The sequence below is a fragment of the Rhinopithecus bieti genome, unplaced genomic scaffold, assembly GCF_001698545.2.
Source record: "Rhinopithecus bieti isolate Rb0 unplaced genomic scaffold, ASM169854v2 scaffold_14876, whole genome shotgun sequence".
NCBI classification, from domain to species: Eukaryota; Metazoa; Chordata; class Mammalia; order Primates; family Cercopithecidae; genus Rhinopithecus; species Rhinopithecus bieti.
In genome coordinates, this window is record NW_016807955.1 from 371711 (window position 1) to 382329 (window position 10619).

Below are 10619 nucleotides of genomic sequence, written 5' to 3' on the forward strand. Positions count from 1 at the left end.
CCCGCCTCGGCCTCCCAAAGTGCTGGGATTACAGGCTTGAGCCACCGCGCCCGGCCGTAACACTTCTTTAGAAAGACATTTTGGGGCCAGGCGTGGTGGCTCATGCCTGTAATCCCAACACTTTGGGAGGCCGAGGCAGGTGGATTACCTGAGGTCAGGAGTTTGAGACCAGCCTGGCCAACATGGTGAAACCCCCTCTCTACCGAAAATACAAAAAGTAGCTGGGCTTGGTGGCAAGCACCTGTAATCCCAGCTACTTGGGAGGCTGAGGCAGGAGAATCACTTGAAACCGGGAGGTGGAGGCTGCAGTCAGCTGAGATTGCACCAATGCACTCCAGTCTGGGCAACAGAGCAAGACTCCATTTCAAAAAAAAAAAAAAAAAAAGACATTTTGGGAGCCAAGGTGGGCACATCACGAGGTCAGGAGATCGAGATCATCCTGACCAACATGGTGAAACCTCGTCTCTACTAAAAATACAAGAAATTAGCTGGGTGTGGTGGCGCGTGCCTGTAGTCCCAGCTACTCGGGAGGCTGAGGCAGGAGAATCACTTGAACCCTGGAGACAGAGGTTGCAGTGAGCCAACATCATGCCACCGCACTCTAGCCTGGCAACAGAGCAAGACTCCATCTCAAAAAAAAAAAAAAAAAAAAGACATAATAAGATGCCTGTAATCATTAACACTTTGGGAAACTGATGCAGGCGGATCACGTGAGGTCAGGAGTTCGAGACCAGCCTGGCCAACATGGTGAAAACCCGTCTCTACTATAAAGAGAAATTAGCAGGATGTGGTGTGGCGAGTGCCTCTAATCCCAGCTACTCCAGAGGCTGAGGCAGAATTGCTTGAACCCAGCAGGCAGAAGTTATAGTGACCCAAGATCGCACCACTGCACTCCAGCCTGGGTGACAAGAGCAAGACTCTGTCTCAAAAAAAAAAAAAGAAATAAGAATCTGTCACTGGATTTGGTGTTATGGAGATGACTGCTGTACTTGGAAAGTGCAATATTCATAAAATAGTGGATATTTTATGAATAGTCTAAGGTGAAACCTGTTCAAGGGGGAATGGAGAACTTAAAACCACAGACCTCTTTCAAAATGTCTTGTTATATAAAGGGAAACAAAAAATAGTGTAGCAGTTGGAGTTGGACAGGGGATAAAGGAAAGATGGGTCTTTTCATGTTTTTAAAAAATGCAGGCTATGTTTCAACATGTTTATATGTTAATGAGAATAATCCAGGAAAAAAAAATTGAGGGGGCAATTGAAAGGGCAATGTCCTTACCACCTAAGGTAAAAGGAAATGAATGGGCCCTGAAAAGGAGCATAAATTGTTCATCCATTTTAATAGGAGGGAAAAAGCAGAGTATGTGAAAACAGCAGCAGGTAGATTTTCTGATGGGATTATTATGAAGTTCTCAGCGAAATGGGAGTGAGAAGATCTGGAGGTTTTAGGAGAGAAAAGGTGAGTTACTCTTCCAGGAAAGTCAGAGAGTAGATTGACAAGTGAAATGTACCAGGACTAATGGGGCAATACTGACAGCCCATTTAAGGTTTGTTGTCAAATTTAAAATGAGATAAGCCAATATGATTGTGTTTTGCTCCAGCCACTTTCAGCTGTCAGGTACAGGAATGTACAGTTAAACTTAACCAGGGCTAGCATTTAGCCAGAGGAGGACAAACAGGGAAAAAAGAGAGTTGAGACTTAAAACCTCTAATGGTTATAGTGATGGACTAGCGAAATGAGGACGTGGGAGTTGATGGATGAACGCTGTCTTAGAGGGGTCAGAGTATTGACGGTGAAGGGTAGGGGAACAGTACTAGAGGGGAATGATCTCAACTACAGGAGTTGGCAGTGAGAGAGTGGCATGTTTGAAAAATTCAGTGCATGTTTATTTGGTAATGAGAAGCCATGGGGATGTATACGGTAGAGGACAAAGGTAGGAGAAAGGTCACTGACTATCAAAAAAAGATGGTCGGATGGATCATCTAAATGAGTGTAGCTGTAACCAGAGATTATGACAGAAGTAGTAGAGGGAAAACTAACAGGTGTCAAATACTTAGAAATGCAAGGTCATGACTAGGAGGTTGTGTTACAGATGAATACAACTGGTAAAGTCTTACGGCATGTGCTTCAAAGAAGCTTTAGAGAGAAGGAAGAAAAAACTGCCTGAAGTAGCAATGAGGAGCAAGAGAGATATACCTTATGTCATCTCTAGGTCCAATGGAATGTGGGATATGAGAGAAAAAGGAGCCACCACTTGAGTGGGTTGTTTGTAGAAGCCACATTTTAGTTAGAGCAGGGTAAGGAATCTTCATAGAAGATTGGCAGTAAAACATTTTGCTGATGACATAACTGGAGTTCAAAAGGACACAACGTAAGGTATGGAGAGTTAGGTATGAGTGAGAAGTTGAGACAGAATTAGTGGATGTACAGAATTAAATAGGGATAAGAGTTTTGGGAAGCTTGGACTTCTTGTGGTAACTGAGATAAACAGCACTACAGAGATGATTAAATTAGTACTGTGGGCCCTCTTAGAACAGTTTGTCTTCAAACTTTTTTGCTTAACCCATCTCACGTTTTTAACTCAACATCTAAAACTTCTCATTAAAAGTTTTAAATATTTTCAGACCAGGCATGGTGATTCACACCTGTAATCCTAGCACTTTGGGAGGCTGAGGCAGGCAGATTGCCTGAGTTCAGTTCAGACCAGCCTGGGCAACATGGTGAAACCCCGTCTCTACTAAAATACAAAAAAAAAAAAAAAAAACCATTTAGCCGGGCATGGAAGCATGCGCCTGTAGTCCCGGCTACTCAGGAGGCTGAGGCAGGAGATTTGCACGAACCTAGAAGGCGGAGGTTGCAGTGAGCTGAGATTGCGCCACCGCACTCCAGCCTGGGAGACAGAGTGAGACTCCAAAATAAATAAATTAAATAAATAAATAAATAAATAAATAAAGTTTACATATTTTCAAATAATGGGATTTCTAGTGAATATATTGAGATATAAAACCATAACTGGTATGTCACTCTTTAAAATTTAGATGGCCACAAGGGAGGCTTAAGTGGGAGGACTGCTTGAACCCAAGAGGCCAGCCTGGGCAACAGAGTAAGGCCTCATCTAAAAAATTATTAATTAAAATTTAGATGGAATTTATACACCATCTCAATTTGATAACCAACATCATACATTTAAGAATTAATGGCTGGACGTCATGGCTCATGCTTCTAATCCTGGCACTTTGGGAGGCCAAGGCGGGAGGACCACTTGAGGTCAGGAGTTAGAGACCAGCTTGGCCAGCACGGTGAAACCCCGCCTCTACAAAAACACAAAAATTAGCTGGGCATGGTGGCAGGTGCCTGTAATCCCAGCTACTCAGGAGGGTGAGGTAGGAGATCGCTTGAACCCAGGAAGTGGAGGTTGCAGTCAGCCAAGATCGTGCCATTGTGCTCTAGCCTGGGTGACAGAAGAAGACTCTTGCTCAAAAATAAATAAATAAATAATGGGCAAACCTTTAACAATTGGAAATTTTACACTGCATCTTCCTCCTTAAGCTTGTATTTCCATTCCACTTCCTTCAGAGAATTTGTCCTAACGTAACAGTTCGATGCTCTGTAGTCTTTTATTGATTACTCTATTTAGGAAAAATTCTCAAATCTTCAGATGCTACAGTTCCTTTCTATCTTAATTGATCTAACTATTTTAATAGTACCGTATCAGAAAAAAAGAGTAGGAATGAATTCAATGTTCATCACCAAAGGGAACAGGTAAATTATTGAAGATTACACAATTAGTAATAGAGCAAGATAAGACTTAACACGTGGCTCTTCTTACATTCAACTCACTGTTCTTTTCACTACGTCACACTGTCACTGCAGTAAATAATAAAACATGATAATGAAGACACTGTTAATAATGAAGCATACAGGTTCAAATCCTAGCTAGAAAAAAAAATGAGAGAACATTAAAAGCTCAAGCTCTTGAAGAATGGGGTAAAAATAGAAATCAATATCTGTCTTAAAAGTTTTCCCACCTGATTTTTCTTAACTCCATTTGTAACAGTTTGAAATATCCTTGGAGACAGCTTTGAAACATTTCTTTTTGACCTCCGAGGTATTGTTATATGAAGTCTTGGTGTTGCAAGTACAATTTTACATGTATCTTTCGTGCAACCTGGAAGACCTGTCTCCCCAGGCACTGTTTTGTCATTTCCTTCCTTAACTTCCTGTTGTGAAGTCCCTTCTGTTGTCCTCTCACTATCAGAAACCATTAACAGACTGCCATTTTTAATAGGAACACAATTAGTACTGAGAGTCTCAGCATTAGTATTTTGAAATTGTTCATCAGCAGAATCAATGCCTTCTAAAACAAACATGTCCTTTTTGGACCCAGTGGTTGCAACTACATTCTCCTTTGAGTGAAGAATTTGTTTAGCCAACTGAGCTCTAGTTAATATCTTGCTTGGGGCTTCTGTAGCCAAAAAATTTTCCTGTTCTTGGTTCCGAGTTGGAAGTTCTGCAAAACATACAAAACAAAACAAAACAAATTATATAAGGATCATAGGAAACTAAGAGATAAATTAGGTTAGGAATGTTCCACCCTCCTGCCCAGTCTTTCTCTGAGTGTCTCTTCTACGATTCAAGCTTTTGTCCACAGCCAAAGTTTAATGCCCACACAAGGAAAATAATTACCTAGAACATTTAACTATATATTTAAGTAACGAACTAAAACAAACCAAAATAGTTTACCGTAAGTTAAATTGTGCAGTGGTGCTTTCTTTTCCTGCTGGCACTGAATCTTTTGTTTGACTGGGAGGAAAATATCATTATTTGATGATTCTAGAGGAACTCCTTGGACCGAGGCTAAGGTTTTATTTTTTAAAGAAAGAAGAAGTTGAATTGTATTAGTCACTAAGAAAAAAACATATTTTAAAATTCTTGAAATAAAGACACTTAGATTTAGTAATGATCAGACCATTATAGTACTTTCACAATATATGATAGTTACATATATTTTTATATTTTTGGCTGTATTATCTTCTAATACCTTTACCCCATTCTCTATACCAACATTACGGTGAGGAAGAATTTTTTAAAACCTTCTCCAAGACACAACCCACCAGCTCTAGACAAAAGTATTAGACTTAGAAACCTAGAGATCTGGAACTCTGGTGCTGCCACAAATTGGATATGTATATGTTAAGATTACAATATAAAGTTTCACCCAGTCTTGAAAATTCCGATTCTGTTTCTGGTTGCTGTGAATTTCTAAAGTATGAAACACAGTCGAAGAGTTGTAACTTACTCCTTAAAAATTAAAATGTTGAGACGCAACAGCAGACTCAGCCATAATTTATATCCTTTAGACAATTTTTAGTAGGTCTTCAAATGCTCACAAGTTGTAGGTTTCTCAACTAGACAAATAAGAACTAATAGCACTGCTTACATTTTATTCTGCTTTACCTCCTAGATCTTTAAAGTTTAATGTTTCTGGAATGTAGTTTCTTTCACACAAAAAGGGGATGATAATAGACTTAAAATTTGAGCCTGAGAAGAATTATCGTATATGTTTAATTTTAAATCTTATACTTGAAAAGACTGGTAGTGACTATGTTTTAATAAGTATGGCACTTTGGTCTCAGAAATCTTAACATAAAGATTTCATTATAACAACGTGTCACAAAAAGAAACAGTAAGTTTCTATATCTTTAACTCATTCTACTGGAAATGGCAAGGCAATTCAGTAGTAATTCAATCAAATGCAACAAGTTATATTTATCCACTTATGTGGGAGTCCCAGGTTCATGCAGACTCTCTAAAAGGTTTCTAAAACTATATACAAAATTTGTATTTGTATTTGTGTTTATATTATCTGGGGGAAAGGGTCACCAGATTCTCAAAATACTCAGGTATTTCTTACTCTCAAATGCTACCTTATTATATTTGAACACTTTAATATACGTTATTTCATTTGCTTCTTCCTTTTCTCCCAGGCTATATGAGAAATAGATGACTGTGAGTCTCCCTACCTCTACCCCCAATTTCCCTTAGAAAACTCTGTGTTAGAATATGTCACTGTCTTGGAAATGCAACAGTATACCCACAATCTACTGTGTAGTGGTTTAGAGCACGGGCTTGCTAAGAGATACCTATACTCAATTATCAACTTATCACTTGTTACCTATGAGACATAGAGCAAGCAGACTTACTCTCTTTATAATCCCCATTTATAGACCACTAATGGGTATCTACCCATAGTGTTTGTTGAAAGGATTAAAAGAGATAATACAAGTAAAATATCTTTCATTATCAATGACTGAAACTCATTAAAATCTCAATTTCAATTGTTGTAGTGTCATCTTTCCAGATCATTCTCTCAAATCCAGTGATTATCCAAACAAAATGTACACTTCACAATCCCTCATCTCCTTCAGATCCTTTGCCCTCATTAATCAGCTTAAATTTCATCATGACTCCTTCACACACACCCTCCTTTGTCCTTCTGTCACTTCATTCTATTTGGCAAAATTACAACCCAGTTAAATCCAGCTCCCTCCCTATTCTACACCAGCACCTTAGCACCTAAACAGGGCTAAGGAAAACTCACAGCCATATTTACTGGTTCCATTTTCAATTCACGTCCACAAATCTTAAACAGATCTTCTGCGTTACCCAGGAAATCAAATTTAGGCCTCTCCCAAACTATTCAAACCTCTACCTCCTCAAACTTCAGCTGAGGAAGTTTACTTCTTATTTCAGATTATTTGTGAAGTCATACAATAAAAACCCACCAACATCTGTGTAAATGTCTTTTTCTGTTAACAATTGGTCTGTCTGTGTTCTGATCAAACCTCTCATGATGCATTGGATTATATTTCCTCAACTACTGAAGGGCATCATACTAGCAATTTCAATTTTTTTTCTTCCTACTTCATTATTCCCAACAGCATATAAAAATGCTGCATTTCACCAAGTACTAAAAATTATAAAACCTTAAACTACACTTGCCATTATTTCTTTGCAACCCTCAAAAAAAAAGGCTGTTTATGTTCACTATTGCCAATTCCTCTTGTCACATTCTCTCTTGAACCCTTTCACGTAATGTTTTCACTGCTATCATTCCACCACAGCCGCCCTCCATCAAAGTCACCAATGACCTTCACATTGCTAAATCGAACAGCAGAATCTCAGCCTACTTGACCAATTAGGAGCATCAGACAGCTGTCAACTCCCACCTTAAAGTACTTCATCCTCTTGGCTTTCACAGTATCACCTTCCTGGTTTTCCTTCTTCCTCACCATCTTCTCAGTGGCCTTTCTACTCTTTTCTTTTTACCTTTTTTTTTGAGCTGGAGTTTTGCTCGTTGCCCCGGCTGGAGTGCAATGGCATGATCTCAGCTCACCACAACCTCCGCTTCCCGGGTTCAAGCGATTCTCCTGCCTCGGCCTCCTGAGTAGCTGGGATTACAGGCATGTGCCACCATGTCTGGCTAATTTTGTATTTTTAGTAAAGATGGGGTTTCTCCGTGTTGGTCTGGCTGGTCTTGAACCCCCGACCTCAGGTGATTCTCCTGCCTCAGCCTCCCAAAGTGATGGGATTATGGGTGTGAGCCACGGTACCCGGCCGGCCTTTCTACTCTTTCTTCTACCTTCCAAATGCTGGAGTACCCCAGGACCCAGATCTTGAATGTTTTCTCTTTCTACACTTACTCCTTGATGACCTCATCTAATCTCATTGCTTTTAAAACACCATTTAGGTGCTAATGATGCCCCAATGTACTTTTCTCACCTTGATCAATTCCCTAAATTCCAACTAGTTTTTTCCAACACCCTAATACCTAAGTTTAGATTTTTAATAGAGATTATCAAAAATTAACATAACAAAATATTAATGAGCCCATACTCCATTCCTCCCTCAATTAAATCATCCTCCTGGTTGCTTAGGCCACAACCAAAAACATAAAACAAAAAAACACCCTAGAGCTATCCTTTATATCTTTTTATTTTACATTCTACACCCAATCTATGAGCTAATCCTATCGGCTCTACCTTCAAAACACAGCCAGAGTCCAGCCATGTACTATCTGTACATTTACTATCTGCACTACTAACACCTGAACCAAGCCAACACTGGCTGTCATCTGACTTACTGCAGTAACTCTATTTCAGAACAGCCAGAATGATATTTTAAAAACATAAGTCATTGTACATTCACATGCTCAAAACCCTCCAATGGCTTACTCTGCTCACAGTAAAAGCCAAAACTCTTACATTTACCTATAAAGCCCTTATATTATCTGACCCACTCTTATTTATCCCTTCCTCCTGAGCTCTATCTACTCACTCCATGACACACTAACTTTATAGCTGTCCTTCAACATGTCAGGAATGCGATTTCAAGGCATTTGTTTGTTTTTTTTTTTTAGAGACGGAGTCTCGCTTTGTCGCCCAAACTGGAGTGCAGTGGATCTCGGCTCACTGCAAGCTCCGCCTTTCGGGTTTACGCCATTCTTCTGCCTCAGCCTCCCGAGTAGCTGGGACTACAGGCGCCCACCACCTCGCCCGGCTAGTTTTTTGTATTTTTTAGTAGAGACGGGGTTTCACCGGGTTAGCCAGGATGGTCTCGATCTCCTGACCTTGTGATCCGCCCATCTCGGCCTCCCAAAGTGCTGGGATTACAGGCTTGAGCCACTGCGCCCAGCCTGATTTCAAGGCATTTGTAACAGGTGCCTAGATCATCTTTCCCCATTCCTCAAGATACACGTATCTATCATCACATTCAATTTTGTGGGCTCAAATTCCCAAATTCAAATTATTGAAGCTTACTCTGACCACCCCACTGAAAATTACATACCCCTCCAACTCTTCCCATTATCCCAATTCTGCTTTTTCTCTTTCCACTTTTCCTCTTCTACTATGCCATAAAAATTACTTATTTAATATGTTAATTATGTCTTCCCACAACGTGCATGTGAGCTACACAAGGGCAAGGATTTTTGTCCATTTTGTTCACTGCTATATTCTGAGTACCAAAAACAGTGTCTGAAACATTAAACACTTAAGACATTACAGCTTTTTAGCTAACACATAAAACTAACCTCTTAGTGAACTGTTATCTGACTGGAATGATTTGTTGTTTTCCTTTTCTTCACATAGATAGGTATGCTGCAATTTTTTTTTTTCAACTCTGTTAGGAGTGAAGGTTTCATTATTTCTACTTTTCTGTGGTTCCAACAAACTACTGTTTCTTGGTGGCTGTTCTTGCTTGTCACGCAGTACTTTTTCTTTCATTCTTTGAAATATTTTTCCCGGTGATTCATAGTTTGCTTTATTTTTTAATCCATCCTTGTTGGGCTTTATAGCACTGATATCAAGAGAACTGTTAGAGGTAGTAGCCTCTGTTAGCATAGTTGATTGAAATATATTTTTATTGTTAGAAGTGGTCATTTTAGGAACTGATTCTTTTATGGTCATTCGATTTTAAAGAGGAGTTCTGATATTTCACCAAATCTTTTACAGGAGTAAGTGTGCCTGAAGGAATGCTGTCAAAAAATATTGCATCCATGGGCAGATTTCTCCTTTGAGAAGATGTCTCTGGAGGTAAGTAAATTCTTGAATGTTTCAAAGGTGTTGCAATCATCTTGACAAGGCAGTAGCAACCAAGTTCTTCTAACAGAAAATTCACTTAAGCACAATTTTCATATAGAACTTCAGAAGCGATCCACAGAAACCTGTAGTTCAATGTAAAATCAGCCTTTATCATGCTTTGGTGCAGAAAATGTTTAAAGTTTATTTGCTTTCCACAACATTATACTAATTAAAATGTTTAACTGGTTCATAACAATACTAGATAATCTATAGCTCACAAATCAGACTAAAATTTTATTTTTATTAAAGTCTCCTTAACAAAAGAGCTGGGTGTGATGGTGTACACATTTGTAGTACTAGCTACTTGGGAGGCTGAGCAGGGAGGATCACTTGAGCCTGGGAGGTCATGGCTGCAGGGAGTCATGATTGTGCCACTGCACTGCAGCCCGGGTGACAGAGCAAGACCTCGTCTCAAAATAAAATAAAATAAAACAAAACAAAATGAAATAAAAGATGCATGCAAATGGCAATACATTAGATTACAAAAGATAAAGTTCCACAAATATAATTTTTCCCTTTAGGCAGTTATATTTTAAGGCAGCAACTACAATGATCTAGTCTAATAAAAGCTAAAAAAAAACTATTCAATTATTTAATAATACCCAATCCCGATTTTTTATGCTCTAGAGCATTTACATTTTAAGGTCTTAGCTGAAAAATCCTCAAATAAATGGTAAATTATTTTCATTTGGCCAGGCGCGGTGGCTCAAGCCTGTAATCCCAGCACTTTAGGAGGCCGAGACGGGTGGATCACGAGGTCAGGAGATGGAGACCATCCTGGCTAACACAGTGAAACCCCGTCTCTACTAAAAATACAAAAAACTAGCCGGGAGAGGTGGTGGGCGCCTGTGGTCCCAGCTACTCCGGAGGCTGAGGCAGGAGAATGGTGTAAACCCGGAAGGCGGAGCTTGCAGTGAGCTGAGATCCGGCCACTGCACTCCAGCCTGGGAGACAGAGCCAGACTCCGTCTCAAAAAA

At 39.6% G+C, this 10619-nt stretch overlaps 1 protein-coding gene across 1 annotated transcript in view; it reads right to left on the reverse strand.

Moving 5' to 3' along the window:
* Nucleotides 1–10619, reverse strand: part of MIS18BP1 (MIS18 binding protein 1) — a 49723-nt gene that overhangs the window by 32859 nt on the left and 6245 nt on the right. The window contains 4 exon segments of the mRNA XM_017884193.1: nucleotides 4030–4511; nucleotides 4745–4858; nucleotides 9093–9454; nucleotides 9456–9725. Of these exon segments, the coding sequence (XP_017739682.1) occupies nucleotides 4030–4511; nucleotides 4745–4858; nucleotides 9093–9454; nucleotides 9456–9634 (1137 nt within the window). The 5' untranslated portion in view covers nucleotides 9635–9725.